The sequence below is a fragment of the Fringilla coelebs genome (genome assembly GCF_963513975.1).
Source record: "Fringilla coelebs genome assembly, chromosome: 7".
NCBI classification, from domain to species: Eukaryota; Metazoa; Chordata; class Aves; order Passeriformes; family Fringillidae; genus Fringilla; species Fringilla coelebs.
Genome location: NC_140035.1, coordinates 24,733,361 through 24,756,824, shown reverse-complemented (window position 1 = coordinate 24,756,824; position 23,464 = coordinate 24,733,361). Strand labels below are relative to the sequence as shown.

Here is a 23,464-nt window from a genome sequence, read left to right as displayed (position 1 = left end):
ATAACATTGTTAACTATTTTTTGTTTGGTTGTCTTATATGTACCCTGAGGTTATTTTGGATACAGCATCTGAAATATTTTGCATAGTAGTGTCAAAAAAGCATAGGGTTTTTTCCTAAGAAAAACCTACCTTTTCCTTTGTACTTTATTAAATGTTTGGGTTGTCCTTGATCTGATTTAAGTCTGATTTTTGTCCCACCGCAACCTGCAAAATCAATTTGGCAGTTAACTTCTTGCTCTTCCATTCTGCACAAATGTATATAGAGGCTACATGCACTCCGCTTTTTGAGCCTAGATACATAACTCAGATGGTGTGGATGCTTTTATGTTTTATAAAATGCCTTGTGAGCATGTCGCCTGTTTAAAAAACTGTTGTTTTATAAAATGCCTTGTGAGCATGTCGCCTGTTTAAAAAACTGTTGCTTTGACTTATGTCAAATCTTTTTAGCCACTGAGTCAGAAAAAACGTGATTTAGTCTCTTGTTTCCTAACACACCTATGTGCTACGAAAAGTCAAATGTCTTGTCTGTTTCTGAGTGTCTCTTATGGCTTTATTTTAAAGGCCCAAACATAACTTCCCTCCTTTATGCTAGACACAGCCAACTTGTCTTCTATCAGGCTGTGGTCTGAAAAAAATCTTTTCTCATTAAAGATTTACATCTGAAGTCTAATGTGGCACAATTCCTGTCACATTACTAGAAGTCTCCCTGAAAAGCATTGAAGAAAGTGTTCTTGGATGCCAGACGTAGAATCAGAAAGCACTGATCACGTTTTACTGAAGTTAGACTACTCATTTTAAAATTAGATTTCATTGTTTGTTGGCTTTACTGGTGTGTCATATCACTTGAAGTGCTGCTCTACCTTGCCCTAATTTTCCAGCTTTTTAAAAAGATCCTTGTTTGTTCTTACAGTTGGGAACCAAAAGATTTTGTTAGTTTTAATTCTGTTTCTGCTACTGAATAGGAGGAGAGGGGGCATTAATGTCATGACAAATATGGCAAAAGAGCTTCATTTCTGGCAGCTGGACCACCATGTTTTCTACCCATCCCTCTTCTGTGTTCTAGAGTTAGGAAGGGAACTGCTTGCTGTGGTGTAAATGAACAAGATGAGATACCCTGACCTGTATGAATGCACTTAACATGCTTCTCATGGAGGAAAAGGAGGAAGAAGAGGGTGTTGATTTAATAGGAAGAGCAGTAACACCTCATTTTTGTGATGGAGAACCATCTCCAGTTCTGAAGGGTGAAGATGGATGAAGGCCCTCACCAGTATTTTCCAATGTTCTCCTTCTGCTGGTGGAAGCAGATGTGTGGAACTGTCAAATGCAAAATTCCTTTGCAGTCTGGACCTGGACCCTAGCATAAGTTACTCATAAATAAATATACACAAGGAATTCAGCTATTTGTTTTAGTAGTTATAAGCTACTTTTACTGCATAGATGTGTTGGGTTGAAGGGAGAATACACAGAAAACTCCCTGTGGAATGAAATTTATAAAACTCTACAAAAATGATTTCTGATTTTTTTTTTTGGCTTTTAAACCTTTTCTGATTTTTAACAAGCTGGCCCTTCAGAGTATGCTAGGCTGTAGCTGCTATCAGCAAAACTCTATAAATCCTTTGGAAAGGTAATAGGAAGAAGATGCCAGCAAGACTTAGACCTGAATGGGCATTTAAATGTCTGAAAGAAGATAGAAAAATTATAAAAGCCATGAAATAAGCTTCATGGTAAATCCCTTCATGGTGCTGCTACTTTGATTTGATTCAGAGTGAGATAGAGATCTAAGATTCAAGCGTAAAATTTTTTTCTACAAGAAATGAAACTATAAAAATCTTCCAGCCACTTCACACTGTACTGTTAGCAATCAGGTAATGAGACTGTGGGCTAATGGGATGTGTGACAAACTTCTGTGTCTGCATAAACTTTTTCATGGTGCAGTAGACAAACACAAATAGGAAATGATTTTCATTTTAAATATTGAGGTGGTACTGAATTAAGAGATTGTTACATGGCTTTTTAACTAATCACTGTCACCTACATTTTAAATAGCTACTCTTGCTGCTTTGTGCCTCATTTGGACTACAGCAAATTAATGCCAGATCAGTTCTTTCTTGCCAACCCTTGTCCTTATGAAGACGTGAATGTGGTCCAAATAATTAGCATTTCTAGTGTCACAAATTACATTCCTTATACAGTGTGGTCAACTCAGCTGCTTTAGCAGTAAAAATAGTCATTGTGGTACACATTCCACTTTCAGTGTTGTATTCTGTAGTTTATTCATCTCGCTCAATCCTTAGAGAGGTCTTTATACCAAGGAAGATATGTTCCAGGAAACAAAAATAATTGTTCTTTTGGGATGTTCAGAAAAAACTTTACTCAGAGGCTTGCCAAATTCTTACACAGCTGCTAAGATGATATAATGTTTTTCTTGTTTGACTGAGATTGTAAATATGAACTTCCTTCCTCCTGCATTTATAATTATTCTAGCTCTGTGCAGAGTTTGTGATAAATCTCTTCCAAATTTCTGTTGAGTGAGAGTATCTATGAAATGCTTACAGACTTCAACATGCAGTTTATATTTGCTTATAAAATGGGTGACCTAATTTTCTGTGAGCTAGATATAACCTCCTCCCATAGTCCTGCCAAAAGAATGTATGTCTAGAATAAGAGTTTGTCCTGGTTTTCTATAGCAAAAAACTCTTCAGCTGTGAGAATTCATGACTAGAATACCCTTAATCCTGAGAGGTGTTCACTAAGGTTAAGTTGCATATTTGGTCAGACTTCCAAAACAGGCTCAGAGTGGACGGTAGGTTCTGTTTCGTGTATGTCCGGTATTCCTGCGTTTGTTGTGAGCCACGTTTCCTGCTGCTTTCCAAATTAACACTGAAGGAAATGACAGCACTGGCCATCGGCCTTGTGGACACAGGCTTAAGTATTTTGGAAAGGAACTAAGCCTGGCTGCACCAATGATATAAACTGAGATTGTATTTGCCTTAGGAAGGGGCATGGCTCTTGGAGCATGATGCAAACTCTGTATGTAATATGTTATTAAGCTCATTTTTAGCCCTGGTTTTCTAACTCAATTTTAACGCTTGAAATTGTATCTTAATTGTTTTCATATGAAGACATTAATTTTTATGTTCTATAGAAAAAAACGAAATTATTTTAGTAATAATATAACACATCTACAAAAAATTTGAGTTTTTTTAACAGTCTTGTAGTATCAGTGTCTGTAAAAGGTATTATGTTTTGTTAAATTTTGTTGTTTAAGCCATATCATGGTAATATAATTACATTTCTATCAGGGAAAGATGAATAAAATGTCTGGCTAGTTAAAAAGTCATCTATTTAGACTTCCTGCAAACTTCCCATTTTTTCATTGAGTTCAGGAAAGATTCAGCCTCAATGACATCTGATATTAAGATGTAATGGCAAAAAAAGCAGGAACGTTTCTTTCTTGACAAACTGTTGTTTACTTGAAATTTTCTGAAATTTGTGTTGGATTCTGACTTGTATAACAATAATAATAAATATAGTATATATATTTTACGATGCTCTTTAGACCCAGATGATTTCAACAGCAACAAACTGTGCAGGAGGAACTCTAGCCATAGCTAAGAGTACTGGTAGTTGGCTGGTAGCTTTGTTTGATTACTGAGCTCTATATACCTCTTGAAACCAAAAATTTCTAAGATACCTTATGCATTAGGAAAACTTCAAGAGTGTCCTAGAGAGATGTGTCTTTGCTGGAAAAGGACAATGGAAAGTAGTCATTCTCCCTTTTCCAGAAAGCAGAATGTAAGGCTGTTTCTTCATCTTTCTGTAAGAGAGAAATAATTACAAACATTGAAAAACAAAACTTTGGTGTAGTTGCAATTAGAGTTCTATTAAAAAACTTAGAATTAAGGTATGAGGAAGAGTACAGCAGAGTATATACAGCAGAGTAGCAGGGTTCTTGTGAGTATTTTTTACACCAAGTAAAGGTGTAGCAGAAGATACTTTAAAAGTGTCATTCTGAAGGTATTTTGCTGTCTTGCCTCTGGCAATGTGAAAAAATAAAAAAAATTTTCATGTGAGTTACTCCAGGCTTAGTTTGACGCTTTTACTTTCTGGTCATTTCACTGAATTTTGTGAGCCCTTACTATTCCTTGCCTGGAACTATGACTGTTCCTAGTATTCTTATGATAGAATTTGAATTTAGCTCTTTTTGAAAATACTGCAGTATGGCATTAACCTTTCACGCATTAACCTTTCATGCTCTCCCCCCTGCTTCCCCACTCCCCCAAACTAGATGGAGTTTTACTGGCATGTAGGGGGTTCAAAAGCAAATGTTGTAGTCTGGAGGGCTGTGAAGAAGTACAGGAGGAAGGGTACTTTACTGCTTCTGCCTGAAGCTGGTCACCCCATTTCTCATTGCTTACTGCACTCAGAGGTGCTCACCTGGGTGCTGGTGGTGCCACCTGATTGTGGATTCTCATCTGAAGGAAGCCACATACAGGCATTAATACAAATGTGAACTCACGTATTATGATGTAATCATTTTTGTATGAAGGCTGCAGAATATTTCTTATGCTGCCAGGAGAAGCAGCGTCTATCAGCTGATTAATGTGTATGGTTCAGACTACAAGGAATTGAAGTGGCTTTAACTTCATGCACTTAGTAATAAACTGCACAATTGTAGCTGCATCCAAAGGAGATAGTCATAGAATCCCAGTTTATCTCAAGTTGGAAGAGACCCAGTAAGGATCATCGAGTCAAACTCTCTGTTCCTCACAGGACTATCTAAACTAAAACCATATGACATGGCTTAAGAGCATCATCCAGATGCTCCTTGAACTCTGGCAGGCTTGTTGCTGTGACCATGCCCCTGGGAAGCCTGTTCCAGTGCCCAACCACTCTCTCAGTGAAGGACCTTTTCTTGATGTTCAGTCTGAACTTCCCCTGGTACAGCTTCATGCCATTTCATACCTTTTCATGTGGCAAAGTAATGTTTGCATCCAAGTGAAGGACCTCTTGTGTGTTCCTGCTACCTTGGGAAAACAGTGCTACAAAGACAGGCCTGGTAAACTGTAAGCCCCTTCCAACTGTACGATTTAGTGGAATTGGTGTTGCAACAGCTATTCAGTTGTACCTTTATGGTCATCAGTTCTGTGATACTTTTTAACAGAGCTGTGCCTTTGCTCATGCAACAGTCAAATGTTATAAATACCTAGAGACTACTCTAGTGATTAGCTTACATTGACAGGACTTTTATTATATAAATAACATATATATGTAAATTACATGTATCTATACAGACATATTTTCAAGCAGACATGTTGCCTTTGTGTTGGTTCTGAGACAATTCCACTGATAACAAGAAAGGTTCTCTGCTTGTGGGGTAAATTTTTAGTTTGCAGAAATGCCTGACCTGTGTTTGTAAGCATTAAATGAAAAAGTGCAAAAGTTGTGTTTTTTGTGTTTAGCCACTAGTTTGAAAACTAATGGTATGGGCATGGTGTGTTTTCATATTTGTGCCTCCGTGCTACAGAGTTTAAACTGGAAGTTTTCTGAGTTCAGAATTATAAATGTATTTATGGATGGTAGTGCTTTGTGGGTTTTTTTTTTCTTGTTCCTACTTCTGTTTAAATGTAGTCTTCTCTAGGGATTAACTTGATATCTGAAAAGTACTGAAAAATTAAATACTTGTAATAAAAAGTACAGGCTTTAAACATGTCTGTAGAGAAAGTAATTCATTAAGACTCGTCATTTTACTCATTTGGTAAAACTGATCCAAATTTAACATAAATGCAAATTCAGCAAAATTTGTTTTTTCAATGTCATACATATGTGATTGCATGTGCTCTACAGCAGGTAGCATTTGAAAATTTCTCTGTATTAATGGCAAAGGTAGGTTTTTCTGTTTATTATGAGCTTAAGAACATAAAACAAATGCTTGAATCTTACAGTACACTCTGAGCTAGAAGTGGAGTGGCAGGTTACAGGTGAGCCTGTTACAGGTGAACTTGCTGCTTCCCAAAAGGGGAACTTCCCACTTGTTTGTTTCCCTGTCCCTTCTCCCAGCTGTCTGGTAGGAACCCAAAAGAAAGTGTTGGCTCTAATATTTGTCCAGTCACAGGGCAATCTGTTGCTGCTTGTGACCTCAGCAGAATGACTGTTTTGGTGTTTGGAGTGTTGAGTGGGTTTTCTGATAGTTTAGAAGGTTGAGCAGGCTCGTGATGTTCTGGAGCAACATGCTAATGGATGGAAAGAGATTTCTTCCTTTTCACAACAGCAAGGAGGCGTTAGCCTGGCTCAAGCTTTAATGTGTAAGTTGTTTTAAACTGGAGGAGTGGGAGCTTAAAAAAAATAAGATATCGGAAAGTTTGTAGAGACATTTTTCCAAAAACTCCTTTGAAAACTAGTGGAGAAGGTTTACCCAGGGATAGAGAGAAAGATAACCTCACAATTTTATTGCTTCTGAACCAGTTGTGTCAGTGTTTTCTAAATGCAAAGAAAACCTCCATCCAAAATGTGTTGAAGGTTTTGTTTTTAATATTCTGCAGCACTTAAATGCTGATAACAATAAGAAATTGACCAGATTTCACAAATGCATTGCCAAAAAGTGTGTATAGATTTACTCAGCTGATAATAGCTGGGGGTATATTTGATGAAAGTGTTGATCCTGCAGAGCAGTGCATGTAGGAGGTAGGCTGCCCCTTTGCCATTGGCATGTTTCTGAGAATAGGGCAAATGCAAGGATTTGCTACTGGAAGTGCTGTAACGTTTTGGTGCTCAGCTTCTTCATCTGAACAGATGGTATATTTTTCCAAGGAGAGGACAGGAAGGAAAAAGGAGGAAGAATGTGCTGCAGCCCTTCCTTTCCTATGTGACTGAAACTCTTGGGTATGCACAGCCCAATGTGTGTTTCCAGGTGAATTTGTTTCTGGAGGGGCAAGCACAAATGATCTGCTACCTTTGGCATGTCACAGAGCCTGCTCCCAGCTTTGCTTTTCATGGGAAACTTGAATGTGGGCCATGGAAATGATTTTGAAAGTTACTGCCCTGCCTGTCTTGAGAAATAGGTAAGTTGTTTTCACCTGCGGCTTCTCAATGAGTAGCATGTTCCAAATCCAGTGTGGTGGAGGAGAGCCTCTCTGGCTGCCAGGATGGCAGTCAAATAGTAGCAGCTATCAAAAGAAATAATCCTGTCTTTTGCTGCTGAGCATTCTGTGGGAGGCTGTTCTGTGCTGAAGGCCATGAGCTGTCCTGCAGAGTACCATCCTTAACTGTTCGGAAGCTGCCAGACCCTTCAGGTTCATGGTTCAGCAGTGAGAGGAGGGTATCTGTCCCCACACTGATGACTGACATGAAGGATCTCATTCCTGTCCCCCTGAATTTGTGTCTCTCAGCATGGAAATGAGAATAGTATATAGTATTTTTCAGTCAGACCCTTCCTTAGAAGTCCCAGTGTTGAAAAAAGCTCATTCATTTTTGTTGTATTTAAAAAAAAGAAAGAAAGTTACACATAAAACAAGTTCATGTGTTACTTTAAGATGGCTTTGTATCAATCTGATCCAAGAAATGCTACTTTTAAAAACATTTTTTGTAAACCTTAAGATTATATTAGTCAGCCCATGCTGGTTTTTTTTTCTTTTCATCTAAATCTGCCCTACCTTTACCACAGCATCAGACTTGGGTAGGAGATATGAAAAACCGAATACTAAGTGACAGGATTTCCAAGTATGTTTGTAAGCAAAACATAAAGTGAAACATAATGCACAGTATATATGATATATGTATCTGTGTGTATAATAGCTACTCTGAGCCACCTGTTTAGGATTATCCTTCACTGAATTAAAAATTTCGTTAGTTTAAGTGTTTGAATGATTTTAAGTGGCAGTATGGAGTCTGCTGATTTACTTGATTCTTTCCTCCTTCTCCCCGCTACCCCCCCCCCCCCCCCCCCCACTTCCAGTAGCAAAACACTCTGTCTTTAGTTTTCATATGCAAGAAAAACTTCATTCACAAAGCTACCAAGTGTGGTGGCAGCAGAGTTTACAGTAGTTGTTTATGTGACTCATTTGCTGAGCTGCTTAGACAAGGTCTCTGCAGCTTAAGATCTGAACAGCATTTCTTAGGAATGCTGGCCTAATCCCATGAGTTTAAATACTTCTGTTTAAAGTCCTCCTTTAACAAAACCCAGCTGTCAGCCCCATCTTCCATGATTTGTTTACTGTGTAGAAATTTCATGTTTGCTTCCTCAGTGGCATAATTTACACTGTATTTTTTTCCTTTTTGCTATGGAAGGTAATTTCCTTACTTTTTCAGGAATGTGCACTTCAAAACATTGATTCTGTGTTAAATATTTACATTTGGTCTTAATCTTGAGGCAATTAAATTCTAGATAAAGTCTTTTGCAATGCATCAGTTGATGCTAACTGGCTTTTAGACTTCTCTAACCTTTGACATAACAAACTTTTTAATATTGGGGCTGCTTTCTTGCTTTAAATACTTTTTTTCCAGGGAGTGGTACCCAGCTGTAGTGTTTCTCCCTGATTCCCTCCCTCACTTTCTGGTGCCAAGATTTATTTAGAAACTGAAGTAATGCAGCTTTTCAGTATGAACATATATCTTTACTGAATATCTTGAGTAGACAAAATTAATTTTAAAAATTTTAATTAGTTTCAGAAGGCTTATAAGCTAGAGATTAAGGTCAGTGCTCAGTAGGCAATGTTGAGATTCCTCTTGGCAGTCTGTGACAAATTTCATAGCTCTGTACCTCCAATTGCTGATACTGGTTTGAGCTATTGTGTGGACTTCTTGCTCTAAGATCATTAAACCACTCTTGAGAGAAAGGATGTTGAGTTAACAGTAGAAGAAAAACCCCAAGAGAAGAAAGTATTAAAAAGAAAAAAGTGTCAGGAGAACTATTGTCAGTTTTCTCTGGGTTTTTTGTTTGGTTTAATTTTTTGGGGTGTTGTTTATTTTGTTTTCTTTTCCTGGGGTTGGTTTTTGAGGGAAGTGGTCAGAAGCTCTAGAGACAGTTCTTCAGTGACATTCTGCTAAAATGACAAATAAGTTGTATTTTCATCTTTTATCAGTGATGAGCATGTCTTTCTAAATCTGTTCAAGACTCTCCTCTTCAGGAATTTTTGCACCATTAGAGAAAAGTGGTGCTGGCATCCAGCTTTGGTATCTTGCTCAACCCGATGTCACTCCAAAACTGCTTTGTGGATTGACTTCACTTCTGGAATGGCTTCTCTTTCACTTTTTGAAGAGAAAAACAAGAAGAATGGAGCAAGTGTAGGACTTCCTTCAGGTGTTGTTTGGTTTTCTTCTCTCACCTGGTGGAATAATACAACTTGGATTCTTAAAATATCACCAAGGAAAATGGTGAATTGAAATTCATGCAAGCAGGATGTTGGCTTTCTATTTCTTCACTATTGCATGTGAGTCTTATGGGTATCTAAAATTTTGCTTAATGAGCTGCAAGACCCAAGGGAAGATGCTAAAAAAATACTCTCTTGAAGCAGTGATTCTCCTGCAGTTTTGTTATTCACAAACATATTTTTCCACCTATGTCCGTATCATGAAGAACTTGTCTGTACTTTCTCGTTTTCATGGAGCATAGTTGCTGTCAAATCTCATTGTGTGGCAGGGACCCTTTCAGCCAGTATGCCTCACATCACTACCTAGTGAGCAGTGCTGATTTACTGCCAAATGATCCCCTCTCCTGTCCTTTCACAGAAAAGCTGCCCTGTTCCTGCTGACTTCCAGCCTTTCCTTCCAGTTTTGACTGCTGGGACTCATCTCTGTCCAGAGCCCCACATCACTCTTTCATCTAGATATACAGGGCTCTCTAGAGCCCTTCTCTCTTAGCTCTGCTCCCTCAGTGCAGTCCTTCCAAGCCTCCCACAAGACGCAGCTCTTGCATGGGAAAAAACCTCTCCTTACATAGTAATTCCATTTCTTATGGTAACCTTGTGGTGCACCATGTACTTCCTCTATTTTCCCCCCTCATCTACGTCTCACACTTTAATAAACACATGTCCTTCTGTGCAGACGTTGGTGATGCAAAAGAGTGATGGGGATACAGGTGGGTTTTATGTCTCTCCTTACAGTTTACTTTGAAGTTGGAGGATGAAAGTTGACTGCCAATTGCAGTACTTAAAGCTAGTCTTATTAGTGGCTTAAAATATAAAACTAGTTGAGCCAGGGTAGCCTGTTTAGATGTGTTTATATTTGGTTTATGGCAGTGTTCTTCTGCTCAGTTTGTTAGAGGTGCGTTTAAAGTGAATCAGATGTCTTCTAAATTGACTATACTTTCCCATTAAAGAAATGTTTCTGCCAAAAGATTACCCTGTTCATCCTCTAGATATTTTTCTATGTGGTATCTCTTAATGTCATGCTGTTTTGTCATGGCTAGCTATAAACAACAAAATGTGGTGATTCATAAATGCTAAGAATTAAATAATTATGTTCTTTAGAGATATCAAACATTCATTTCATTTCTGAAAAATATGCAATTGTGGTTTTGATTTTTTTTCACTTTTTTTTTCTGGAGATAGTAGTTCTGGCTATAGTGAAATGCACCTCTTCACAATGTGGTCTTAATTCTTACCAGGAAACCTAAGTTGCCTTCCAGCCTGTTCCAGCTGAGTGTAAAAAATATGTACCCTGTCATAAAAGCAACCTGTGAAGAATGTTGTTATTTATCATAGCTAAAGCATTACTCATCCGTTTTTTGAGCCATGGTTCACAGACTGTCACTAGGTCCTTGTGGAAAGGGATTTGGCAACTACTTCTGAATCTCGATAGTACCCACATCATACAGATTTCCAGTGTCTGCTGTGGTATTTTAAGTGAGCATTGGCATAATGCTTATTTTTAACCTTTGTCCTTTGAACAAAAATTAGTTTTTAACTGTACTAAAGCATAGAGTAGCTCAGTCTTTTGAGGAAGTACTCTCACCTGCATTGTAATTTGACCTATGACCTAAGTGATTTTCTTACATTTCCCTTCTCCTGGTTGGTTTAATCATTCATTTATACCACTTATAACAGTAAGCACTGTTGAGATGTTCAATTTTATGGGTAGTGGACAGTTGCTTGCTTTGTTTTGCTTTCTTATAGTTGAAAGACAATGTAGTGTATGTGTAAAAATTAGTTTCTTTCAATATTTATTACTGGTGGAAAAAGACCTTTTACAGGCACAACAGACCAGTCTGTAAAAGGATTTGAATTTTTGAGTGATTGGTTGGCTAATGCTTCTTCTCAAGTGTGGGGTGATCCTGAAAGTGCTGCTGTTAGCCTGGTGATTGTTACTACTGGGCTACAGCTACAGGAATGTTTGGGTATTCCCTGAGATCTGTGCATAAGGCCAAATATTACAACAAAATTCATACCTATTCTTAGTCTGCTTGTTCATATTTATTACTCTTTTTAGGCATCATTCCAAAGGTAAAACTGAATGCAAAGAGATGCTGCAGCAGTATGTGCATTACAATAACCACATGATGAAGATTCCAGAAAATTGGCACTAATGTAGTTTCTAAGTATTTATCTGCCTACTGAAGACAGGCTAGACACTGAAAATTCTCTAGTCTCAGCTGGTAAATCTAAGATGTTGGCTTCTGCAACTAATGAGTGTTATTTTACAGGGTTATTTTCCTCTCGACTTGAAAAATACTTTAGCTAAGGTAAGTTATGTTTTTATGATCTAAATAGTTTTTTTATAGTTGTCTTCAAGTTGTCTTCATAAAGACTATTCAGTGAGACATGATGCAATCTAGGATGCTCTTTTTATGGAATTACTTTAATGTCCACTTGGGTACTCTGGCTGGAATCTTGGTTCAGGAAATAGGATGCAATGATTGATAAAGCCCCTTCTTTTCAAGGCAGCATCTGTTTGGCTAAATGTGAGTCAGGAACTGAAATGTATTGGAGGGAATAAAGGTTTTACCGTGTGCCTTCCCAACAGCGCAAATTTCAAATGCAGTTAGATTCTTGTAGTGACGTTTCTGTAATTTTGGTGCTTCCTTTATCATACAGGAAAGAAGACCTTATCAATGTATTCCAGTATACGAGGAGGCAGTGTACTTTGGGGACTAAATTAAAATTTCAGGTTGCAGTTATGGAAAGTTAGAGTCAATGTAAAGTAATAATAATGCAAAGGCAGCTTAAAACCAGAAACCAACCCTATGGCTATTCTACTTGATGCACTTTCCATTTTACTTCTCAAAGCTTTCAGGAAAAGAAGGGGTAGGTGGGTGGGTATTCTGTGGGTGGTTTTGCTGTGGCACATCAGAATGATTTCCCACTGCTAGAAATCAAGATGATGAAGTAAACATTCTGGTATCTTTGGTGTGTTTATTTCAGGAAATTGTGTGTGCTAGTGTCAACTAAACTTAGAGTGGGAGTGTGCAAATTCTTCTTAAATACTAAGGGAGCTGCAAAGGATGTGAACATGGAAAATTGTTTTTCTATTTCTTCATGCTGTTAGTCAAAAAGAGCTCAATTCTTTCATATTGTCTGTGAAGAATACTGAGTTGTCATATCCATGTCTGCTCTCTTCTAAAGATTAGGTATTAAATCTGTGGAAGACCAGGGAGCAACTGTGATATGTTTGACTTTCCTGGTTAGAATTTCTGGGGGCGGTTGTTGAACAGTCTGTTAGAATGTGAGAGGGATAAGAGTGCTGTCATGAACAGCACCAAGTTTCAGAAAACCTGTGTTTGCTGTATACAGCATTGATGTGTTTTGGGGCATTCCAGAAGCAGCTAGCAACTTGCTTTGATGTTACGATCTGGTATCTGATGAATATTTTTTCTTCTTCCAGTTGCTTTTTCAAACAATTGTTTCATTAGCAATTGTTAAAATGTAAGATTTGTGTTCACTTGTGTGCTATAAATATTTATATGACAAACTTATAAATAATGTAAAGAAAAATATTTTATGAGCTTAGTGAAAAAGGTTGTTGTTTGACTGGGCTCGAAATACAAACAGCTAGAGGCAAAAGCAAGTTCTTGCACAGGCATGTGCCTGATTTTAAGAGGAGCATTAGAAATCACGCTGTGAATGTTTGAATAACTGTTACTTTCAGCAGCCTTAGTTGATCTTTTATTAAAACTGTAGCCTGTGCAGTTCAAAACATGCATTTTCAAACAGCAGGTTTCTTTTCTGTGGTTTCAAAGGTACATTTCTGCATGTTGTATGGACCAGTGGGCAAAGGAGGGAATATTGTGGGCTGTACTGTTTTGCATCTCCCAGTTAAATCTGAAAATAAGACCGTAAAGTGAGGATGCCTCGTTTTCAGACTTGCTGGAGTTCTGCAGTCTAGACCAACTGCCTGAGAAAAAGTAAAAGACTTGAAATGAAATATGCTCAAACTGTACATAGCTTTTAAACTCTTTCAGTGTATTCTGGGATTGTCTTTGTTCTCGCAGTTGCTCTGAATAAATCTTGTACATTGCATATTCTGATCTTGACTTCCTCTGTTTGAAGAATAGTAGTTTTTGCTGAAGAACAATGACCTATTCTAATTTTGAAGAACAGCTTACAGAACCCATGTGTGTTAACGTTTGTTTCTGTTTTTGCCAATGCCTTTTCCAAATTGCTACCAATTACTTTGTTTTAAAAAATAAGTGTGGAATTAAATAAAAGCAGTTTTCCAGAGCAATGCTGAGTCCCTTCCTTCCTTAATAATTGGAATGTAGTTGAGTTGGACAGGCAGAAAAATTGAATTGTGGCACATAGATAATGTGTTGATGTGAAGAAAAACACCTTCGTCAGCTGGGGAGTAAGGGAAGAAAGGCAGGAAATAGATAGTAGACTTAAATCCAAGGTTGTCGTAGTAATAATGAATGCTTTATACACCTTAATTATATCTGCAGTATCTTGACATGACTGTTTTTTGTGAAACATATATTGATGTCCAGGATTTCAAGAGGTGTGCGCAGTATTTCAGAGTGTTGGTTGTGAAAGGCCTCCTTGCTTTTAATGAAGTGCTGAAGATTTACCTTTTATCAGACATTCAGTATGTTTTCACCTTGTTTTGTTAGTGCCAAGTCAGGAAAACTATTGCCTGAAGCATGGTTTAAAAAAAAGAAAAATGAAACTCGAAGTTGACAAAAAATAGCATATTGAAACAAACTTTCACTTGACATAAGATTTTTTCATTTGGAACGTTCTAAATTTGATTTTTTTGGCTGACAGATTTTTATCTTAGTTTTTGAATTTGAGAGGCATTGGAATGTCTTCAGAAGCCTTGGGAGGTATTCAGCTATTACTATGCTATTTGAAGCTTGAAGAAAACAAATGTTCTTTTGTTTGGGTTTTCATCTAGATTACTTTTAACATAAACTGGGTTATAGAACATTGGATAATGCACAAAGGGTTTCCTATAACTTTCTAATCCCCCTCCAAATATCTTTTTCAGGAGTAATTATTTTCAGAATACTTTATGCTTATTAAAAAGAAACACAGAAATACTAAAGCAAGTGATCTGCACTCTCCCTGGCTTAGTGTGCTGCAGTATTAAATTTAAAGGAGGGATGTTAGTGTCAGTTATAGCCTAAGAATCTCTGACTGAAAAGTGTGCCAGATCTGATTAGTCCCTGTCCCATAGACAGAGTATTAATGTGTTACAAATGAATGTATGTACTCAAAGTACCTATCACTGTTTCCATGACTTTAATTATGGAAATGTCTAGAAGCGTGGAACAGGGATGTGGGCTTTGCCTATCAATTTTGTGAAAGCATTTTAGGTTTTTTTTCTGTTCAAATAGCCTTGTTTCTTTAAACACTCAGGTGAATGAATATTAGAGATGAAAACCTGCTAGAATCTTACATTTGTGTGCACTCTGTGGTTATGGGCTCATATGGTGTATTAGTGTAGTGTTCTGTCATATACAACTTTTTAACAGAAATGGGTATAGGCATAATAGCACAGGAATGATCACAAATGAAGGAACTTGCATGTCCAGATGAGGTCTAGAGAGAGTATGTTTCCCAAACCAGGGTATGATATATAGTTCTTGAGGCTAGATTTTAAAATGCAAAAAAGCAGTTATTTCTTGAGATGGTGTTTCAAACATTTGTGTCTTGTCTGCTGCATTCCTAAAATAGCTTTCTAACAAATTCAGTAGTTGTTTTTAGAAGGCAAATTGGTTTTTTTCAGGACCAAGCAGAACCTTGTGCAAGCTTGTATTTAAATAATAAGAAAGCCTGGCGCTAGAAACATCAGTTGGCTGAAAGATGGTATGTTTTCATTTTGGGGTTTTATGCTGTCACTTGGTTTTGAACATGCTTAAGCATCTCTAGTTCAAAATTCTTACTATACTGCATCTGAAATTACAGTGAATAAACACATTCTTGTTGCTAACCCTTTATGCACATTAGTGTTTCCAGTTAACTCAGAATTCTGTTTTTCTTTCTCTTAGTCTTTGCATCATCAGTGAATTGTGGTATGTAGAAAACCTGCAACTTAATTTACAACTGCTTTTTTTTTGCAGTGCAGTGGTTTCTTTATAAGGAGAGACTCTTTCATTATTATATTAACTATATAATAAATTCATTTGTCTCAATCAACTTGGTTGATTTAAGGTAGGAACTACTGTCTCAACGTGCAAGTGTGCAGGATAGGGTCTCAGTGCAAGACACTTCCCTCATGCCTGGGTCTCAGTAAAAGATACTTAAGATACACTTTTGATAACTCTGTCCCAAAGCTGTTGATATAAAGAAAACTGTTTCTTAGTTTCAGAATTCTGTGGTGGTGTCTTTTCTTGGAAATGTTGAAATAGTATATCTGAAGCGTTTCTCTTGGGCTTTCCATCTTTCCTCATGTGTTTTAATACCTCATGCTTGTCCTGGCGTACTAAGAATATAAAAATCATCTTGAAAGAGTTAATCTTTCTGTTTTACTTCCCTAAAGTGTTGGTGAGTTTTGTTTCTTTAACTGTAATTTAAAATAGTAGGTTATGATTAAATGTTACAACTGGTAACTTCTAATGAAAGCATTAATAGTTTTTCATAATCTAATACTAGAATACTGTACTTCATACATTTAAAGGTAAAATCTAATGAACTGTTTTGGAAACTAGACCATTGACTTAGAGTGATTATGAGTCTGCCTGTTTAAACAGCATTTCAGAATGACTGAATAGACTGTCACAGTCCATAGTGGATAATGAAATTATACATAGACCACTCTTTAATGCAGGAAGCCTCACTTCCATATGAAAGACTACACTGTGTTGATACTGTATTTTATCCAGGTATCCCAGAATGATGCTCATTTTCTTTGTGTTCTACTTTGACATACACTTTAAGAGAAGAGAAGGTGAGGTGTTGAAAAATAACTAGAATCCTGAAGTTACTTTGGCATGTTATCTGGATTGAGCTAGGCAGAAATAAAAACTATTTAAAATCTGCTCCCCTGCAAATGTTTTAGGAATGTAAGTGGCTTACTTTATGGCATCGCATCAGAACCATTATCCTTTCCCCATTTTTTACATCTAGCTCAATTCTAAATGACTCCTTTAAGTAAAAAACTCCAGCCCAAATAAACACAACTCCTCATCCCTTATGCTGGTTTTATTTCTTGTTATAAGTAAAAATGTTGTGTCCTTAGAAAGGTGTGATAACTCCCACTTAGATCATAATGTGCTAAAGTGCAGTGCCTGTTTGCTGATCAACACCAGTAAGAAAGAAAATGTCTGTAAAAGGAAAAATTTGAAGTTTTTAATTGGAATGTACACTCTTTTTTGAAGTGGTTAATGTTTTGAGTTCATATGCCAAGAAGTTCATATACTGCTTTCTGAGCATTTTGTCTCTGCCCTCATTTATTGAATTAATTCTTTAATTAGTGTCCTTTGGGATGTCTTCCAGTTGTGGAACTTACACTAAAATTTCCTTTTACAGAACTTGTGACTCAATATTAGCTGTTTCTGAAGCGAGACAGTAACCTCTGTGTGCCTTTTGCAAGTAAATGTTGACAGGCTCATAGGAAATGCAGCTGACGTTAGGAAGCTTGGGTGGGGACTACAAGGAGCTGGCAAGTACTCCAGGGTTCAGTGCCAGACATGCTGACACAACAGTACTTCACTTGTAAAAGTTTTCTTTAGGCGGCTAATTCTGTCTTCAGAGTAACTGGAACCAAAGCAGTGTCTCTGATGCCAAGTTAAAATAGCTAAAGTAACACTTTATAGGAAATTAAGAATGCTTTCCCCATGGCTTAGATCCTCAGAAATATTAGTAAAAAGAGCAAGCTTCTCTCTTAATGAAAGGGTGAGTTATGAACAGTGCCATATAATGAATGCATTGCAAAACAAGTCCATCTAACTAGAATGAGTGTTAGAAACAGCTCAGAGGGAAAGTCTAGCATTGTAATGTCTTTGTAAATACTGTGCTCCGAGTGATTTATATCGCAGTTTCAATTTATTTGATTTGCTATTTCATAGTCATATTTCATAAGGCGCCCTTTTAATTGCTTCCTTTAGCTTTCAAATAAAAATAGTTTTTTTCAAATGTATTTAGACATTGAGAAATGCTATTTGAGCACTTCTACAGCAGTTTGACCATGTCACCTTAAGTATAATGTGTTTTGTCTTGAGTTTATAGTATTTCTGGTCCATGTTAGAGCCCAAAAAATAGCAAGGCAAAGCTTTGAAGGGGGTAAAAGTGGAATACAGCTTAGGTTTGCTTTGCAGAAGTTCAGGCAGAGTATGAGTTGCTGCTACCATGCTGTCTCCAGTTTTGTATGTGGGAGGACTTCATGATGCCTCAGGAGGCACCATGGAGAGGAATCTTGCTGGGGAAGGCATGCCTGGCTTACAAAATATAAAAACTGCTGCAGTCTTGGTGGAAGGACGCAGCAGTATTATATAAGCATATTGGTTTTGGTTTAATTTCATCGTCACCCTTAGATTTTAGGAAGTGCTTCCTTTCATTTCTTAGAGCACAGGACTCAAAGCAAGTGATGGAAGAAAGGATATTTCAGATCATGAATTTAATCTGTTCAGTGTTTTTGCAGTGCAGTGTGCCATGACATTAAAGTTAACTTTAATGTTATTGCTTCTTTTAAGGTAAGCACATGCATTCTGCTTTCCTACAAAAGTAGAAGTTCAGGTAGTAGACTGAAGCAGCTTTGCCGAGAGCAACTGGATGGCAGTATCTTGCATCCATGGGAAATATTGGCTTCTGCTGATCTCAGAATTACAGATCACCTCTGAAATCTCCTCTGACCTATTTTATCAAGTTAAAATGAAATAAAAGCAATATATAGTATTAAGAAAAGACTATTTTTAAATATTGGAGGGGTTTTTTTTGTATGAAAACTGTTACATAAAAGAAAAAGTGGATTGAGCAGTTTTTTCTCTGAGATCACCTTAATCATTTTTCGTAACATCCCTTATCAGTTTGACTGTGCAATGTTGGACATTGATGTCTTTCAGACCAAGATTTGTCTTTTCCTGAAGAGAAGCACTTAGTTAATTTTTGAATCTACAAAATGGAAACTGGTGCTTTCTGAAAGCTATGTAGCAAGTAACTATGTAGCCCATAACTTGCCTAAATCAAGCTGTTCAATTCACCATTGATTTTTTTGTGAAGCTCTTGCTGGAGATCTGTTCTCATGTGTTTCTGGACATTCTGTAGCACATCTCTGAAATTTTCCTTCTGTACTCCCTGATTGCTTCCAAATGATTATCTAGATTTTTGTCTCCCCAAGTATGTAAATTCTCTTCCTGAGCTAGATCCTGTCTTTGCCAGTGTGAGTGTACATAGAAAGGCATGTGTGTCTTAGTTCCATTTAAAAGAGCCTGGAGGACATGTTTTGGAAAAGAGATTTAAACAGAAGGTTATTTTCACTGAGATGATAACAGATAAACTTTGGAGAACATTGTCTTTATCTTGGTCACAAATTTGTTGAATGAAGGAGGATCTGAGAGATGCTTTGGTGACTCTGCTTCCAGAGAGAAATTCCTTTTTCAATAAAAATTGTGCAGTATCACTGAAGTGATCTGGTCAGTGTCCAAGATTTGAACTCTCTCAGGGGATGTATTGCTGACATTCTCTATGGCCTGTTAAAGCATTTCTGTTTACAGATCTGTAGTGATCTGTTTGCAGTGCAGTGAGGCTGCATTTCTTGTGGTTGAATGGTGTTGCTTAACTGTGTTCAGCTGAATTCCTTGGACAAGAGCTGAATTTTTCTAATACATTGTCAATAGATTTTGCCAACAATAGCTGGCAATGAAGGCATATGCAAGACTAGCATGAATTTCTGATGGTATATTACATATTGTGCACTCTGTTCTTATTAATTTTCTGCATCATCTGACAAAAGTGAGCTGCAGAAATGGCCTTGCAATTACCTATTACAACTTCTATGCTGAGTCTTTACTAGTAAGCAGGAGTTTTTTTTGAAGTGTATGGATGGACATTTGCTTTGATGTATGAACAGTTTCAGAAACATGGTAGCTGACACCAGTTTTCTTAGACACTGACAAGAAAGTTTGAGTATCAAAATTTTTTTCTTTTTTTTTTTCCCCAGATGGAGCAATTGTCAGATGAAGAGCTTGACCATGGTGCAGAAGAAGATAGTGATAAGGAAGATCAGGATCTCGACAAGATGTTTGGGGCCTGGCTGGGTGAACTGGACAAACTCACACAGGTGAGGGAGGTTTTAGTCATCTCACAGATTAATTTTTTTGTTGGTATTACGTTTCTTGTCAGTTGAATACCAACTGCTTGACTATGCCACTTGCAGCAAGGCAGACGGTAGCCTGTAACCAGTTCAGTAATCTTAAAAGTTTTTAAATTTTCTTGTTTACCCCATCCTGAGGTTGTTACATTCATTTTGTACAACCTGCTGGTTTGACCTATGACAAAGGGTTCCTTCCAAGAATTACAGAATTGCTATTTTGTCCTTATGTATGTAGCACAACACAGACTTCAGCTGACAGGCTGTCTTGAAACATGTGGATTGACGTTGTCCACCTGTGACTGCATTTATTTGTTGCACCTGAACAGCATTAAGAAAAAATTGTGAGTGCTGCCACTGATGACATAATGAGATACCCTGATACACCCTCAAAGACTCACCATTGTTCCAGAGTACTCTTCCTGCATCAGTGAAGCAGCTGATAGAACATCTTTCAGTCCTTCCTTCTTTCTAGTGCTTTTCCTTTGCTTCACAAGCAGGTACTGCATTTTGAATGGTATGCTGCACCCCTGGGGTGATCAGCCATTTCTGTGTGACTGCCTGCAGGGGGTGTTTCAGCTGTGTGAGCTGGCCTTCCTGAATAACATGTTTAATCTTCTCCCTGTTTGTCATGTAGAATTCAGCAGAGGTATAATAAGTGAAGGTTCATTAAGCTGGAGAAGAGGCAGTTTGTCTCATCTTCATCTTACCTGAAGACTGAAGGAAAATTGTGCTAATCGTGTAACAGGATTTCAAGTTAAGGCTCATCTGTTACTGTCTTTGCCATCAAGTTCTAAATGTATATAGCACTATAGGAGAAAACTATTTTTTTTGCTGAGCTCACACATGCAGGGCAATTAAAAATCCTGCCTTCTGAGATGAGTGGAAGAGTGTGACATGAATCTGTATATAGTAATTCTGCCTGAATTTTCACATACTTTGGACGGTTTTTAATAGTGTGAACTATTTTGAAGGCATTGGCTTTGTAAATCGCCTTGAGTGAGGATATTTGTAGAGGAGCACAATGGGTCTTAGACCCATTAAGCATTGCTTAATTTCAGATGTTCTGCAGACCTGTTGAGCTTCAGTGACAGCAAGATTCCCCATGTAACACATTCCACTCCAGGGGCAGAAGCTTCTGGCCCTGTCATGTACTTCTTGGGTCAGCAGCTGGATCACAATTGCCCTACTTATAAAAATCGATGGGTCTTAGATCCTTTGTTCTCTGCCCCATTTTTTTAAAGTTATGAGCAGCCTAGAAATATAAGTATACTTTACTTGGGGCTTATAGCTACACTATTGACATGCAGACTTCAGGATAATGTCTCAGTTTGATGTTGGTCCATGGAATTTCTTAAAATCTACTAAGAAGTACTTAATGGTAGGGCCCACGTTATTTGTTTCTTACCTTCATATTGCTGTTCAAGACAGTCTGCAGCATAGCCTGACAGTTGCCCTTCTATCTTTCACAACTACAGAGAAATGACATTTCCCCCAAAACTTTGAATGACCTCATATTGTTCTGCATAAACAAGTTAATGGAGCTGATTGTGTCTCAGATCATTTATTTGGACAGTCATCAAATCTTGATGGGGCTCTTCCAGTGAAGTCCCAATAAAGGGAGGTGCTTAGCATTAATGAGATCCAAAGTGCATTCTCCTGTAGTTTCAGTATTTGTTGCTATCTATCAGCTGGACTTCAAGAGAACTAGGAGGAAAGGTTTTTGTCCCTGATATCATTGGTCTTTAACTTCATTTTAGATTTCCTAAATGTTTATTTTTAGAGGATTTAAAGTAAGACCCAGATGTAACTGCTTTTTAAAAGACCTGAAATAGTTTGAATGCCCATGGGAATCATTTGAATTCACTTTCCCTCTTTAACTCTTGGTCTAAAAAAAGTCACAAAATCTGCAGCCTGTGTGAGCAATATTTGATGTTGATGAAGGGTGTCTGAACATTTATTCTGCTTAAGTTATTCTGCTATATGATGCAGGTTAAATGAAAAAAAATTTACCATGCTTCTCATGATTATTTAGAATTAAGCTTTTGGTGCTGATGTAGTTTTTAGCAGCTCTCCAAACTGCTGATTTAGCAGTTACAGAGAATGTGCTCAGATAATGGTGAGGACATATCACATGTGTGTCCAATGATCTGCAATAACTTTAATAAATCCAGCAAAGCATGGTTGGGGTGCTTTTAATCAGAATATATCTCCTTCACAGGAAATGTTTTGCAGCAGTCTGTGGATTAGGTCTGAAGGAACAGGGCCTAACTTGTCTCTTCTGTCTCCAGTTTCCCTGATGTCTCTAGGGTTACAGATTTTTATTTTTTTTTAAAGTTCAGGCCAAGCTGAGGAGAGAAGGGAGCTCAGGAAGAATAAACAATAGGGGAAAAAATAGGGCATTTGATCTTTTTAACAAAGGCTTGAGTAAAGATGTAGAAAATGAACATAAAAAGTTTAGGTGAGAAACTTGATTCTATTGAAGCATATCTTTAGGAACTCTTTATCAGTACAAGCCTTGCCTAATTTCAGATGTTCTGCAGGCCTGTTGAGCTCCAGTGACAGCAAGAGCTGGATTCCCTATGTAACACATTCCACTCCAGGGCCAGCAGCTCCTGACCCTGTACTTCTTGGGTCAGCAGCTGGATCACAGTGCCCTACTGCTTGCTACTTACAAATCCTGGTATTTATTATAGTACTATACCCATATTAGCCATCATAACATAACTCAGTGTTCTGGTTAGAAAGAGTTTCTTTTTTTAACCTATGCTAGTTTTCCTTAAAAAAAGTGCCCTACATAAACTGGCTAGGGTTGGTTTTCATAACTTAATGTTTTTCACAGGAAAGACTATTGAAAAAAAAATTCTGAATTTATTGAATTTAAATCCCTGTTAATAAAATAGGATTCTTCATTTAATGTTTTTAAGCATTTATGCCATGATTATGCTCATAAGCTAATGGTGAACATCTTAGACCATATTTTATACTCTTATCCCAATCTGAATGTTGTGCAGTTTCCTGCAGAAAGGTAGTTATAGCTAAGTCAGCTGTCTGTTTCCAAATGAATTAGTGTCTAACACCATTCAAAAAAGCATTTAGAAAATCCTTCTATCCTTTTGATTCTGAAAAAAAGTAGAATGTGTTTAACAACTTTTTTTCACTGCATATCTGAAGTTAAATCTCTATATAGTGTGACAATGTTTGTTTTCAGTCTAAAGCCTGAAAAACAGGGATACTTTTATATATACTAGTAACTTCTGAAAAATTTCTCTTAGAGAAAATTAATTCTCATTCATCCTAAGGAATTGGGCAAGCAAATCTTAGTCAAATTTTATTTGCCCTTTTTTTGATCTTTTTCAGAGTTTGGATGCAGACAAGCCTGTGGCACCAGTGAAGAGGTCACCTCTCCGCCAGGAAACCAATCTTGCCAACTTCTCATATCGCTTCTCCATGTACAATTTGAATGGTTTGTTGAATTATTTACCGCATAGTTTAAGAAAAATACTAGTTTAAGAAAAAACCTATTCCAACTATAAATTAAAATATTGTAAAATATAAGAACATTGGAATACACTTACAGCTGAGGTGAGAACATATTTGCTGAAGGCATTGCTTTTTGCTGTCCTTTTTTTTCAACTAGTTGAGTCTCCTAAAGCATTATCTTTTACAACACTTAGTATTTGAGAACTTTAGTGTAGTACTTGTATAAAAAACTTGTTCTGGGATCTGGTCTCATGAAAGAATGACTTAACATGTATCTGTTAACCAGGAAGAAAGAGCATCTTGC

At 37.3% G+C, this 23,464-nt stretch overlaps 1 protein-coding gene across 6 annotated transcripts in view; it reads left to right on the top strand.

The window, feature by feature from the left end:
• RAPH1 (Ras association (RalGDS/AF-6) and pleckstrin homology domains 1) overlaps nt 1-23,464 on the top strand; it is a 77,873-nt gene that overhangs the window by 14,015 nt on the left and 40,394 nt on the right. For 5 of the 6 annotated variants that reach the window (XR_014616296.1, XM_084209189.1, XM_084209190.1 and 2 more), the window contains exons 2-3: nt 19,528-19,647; nt 23,038-23,143. Coding sequence is in view for 4 of the 6 variants with exons in the window: in XM_084209189.1 (XP_084065315.1) it covers nt 19,528-19,647; nt 23,038-23,143 (226 nt within the window). In the remaining 2 variants the exon portion in view is untranslated. Of the gene's footprint in view, nt 1-19,527; nt 19,648-23,037; nt 23,144-23,464 lie in introns of those variants that run through there. The other variant, XM_084209191.1, reaches the window with a different exon arrangement.